General features: G+C 34.8%; 1 protein-coding gene across 1 annotated transcript in view; it reads left to right on the top strand.

Annotated features, from left to right (window-relative positions):
* Nucleotides 1–750, top strand: part of LOC119588624 (membrane-bound transcription factor site-2 protease-like) — a gene marked incomplete in the record, with an annotated part of 11,650 nt that overhangs the window by 9,616 nt on the left and 1,284 nt on the right. Inside the window, 1 exon segment of the mRNA XM_037937263.1 lies at nt 594–747. Within this exon segment, the coding sequence (XP_037793191.1) occupies nt 594–747 (154 nt within the window).

The raw sequence follows: 750 nt of genomic DNA, 5'->3' as shown, positions 1-750 counted from the left end.
TCAACTCTTTACTTTGCTTTTATACTTTTCTCAATATTATTTATTAATTAATTTTTAGCCCCTGCATTTTGTTTGTCTGTCATTGCAGAGAATGGTCCATCAAGATAGTTGAGAACATGATATTGCACAAATTTTTCTAAGAATAGAGGTAAGAATAGTGGAAGTAGATTAATATGTGTGATCACAAGCAGATTATGAGATAGGTGTGCAGAGATGTTCGTGTTGAGACTGGATATTGTCTTTTAATCTGCTTATTTTGATATTTTCTGTTTTTGTTTACCTGTTTGTAATTATTTATTTATATGTTGTTTTTCTTTTCTTTCCTATTATTATGGTTTTTATTATGTTTTGTGTCCTCTCTCTTTTCTGTTCTGCTTTTAATCTGATCTTATTTTGATATTTCTGCATGTAAATGTCATCTGTGCTTAGTTCTGAACATGCATATGAACACCAATTTTTTTCTAACACAAGTGAATTAGAAATGCTAAGTCATAAAGCATCATAACATATAAAGTAGTGAATAAAGTAACATCATTTTTAGCTAATTAAGCAATGATTGCATGAAGTTGATCAGCCAAGCCTAATATTTACAGCATTTGAGGGTGCAGATGGATCAGTTCAGTGCTGCAGCGGGGACAGTGAAGCTCATCTGTGTTTTGAACTCCTCGAGGACCGGGACTCGGACAAGGGCGTGGCAGCCATGCAGCCATTCTCCTGCTTGCCTGCACGGATGGCCATATCATTGAGGTA

The sequence above is a fragment of the Penaeus monodon genome, chromosome 24 (genome assembly GCF_015228065.2).
Source record: "Penaeus monodon isolate SGIC_2016 chromosome 24, NSTDA_Pmon_1, whole genome shotgun sequence".
NCBI lineage: Eukaryota > Metazoa > Arthropoda > Malacostraca > Decapoda > Penaeidae > Penaeus > Penaeus monodon.
The sequence above is the reverse complement of the archived record's forward strand: the minus strand, read 5'-3'. Positions and strand labels throughout refer to the sequence as shown.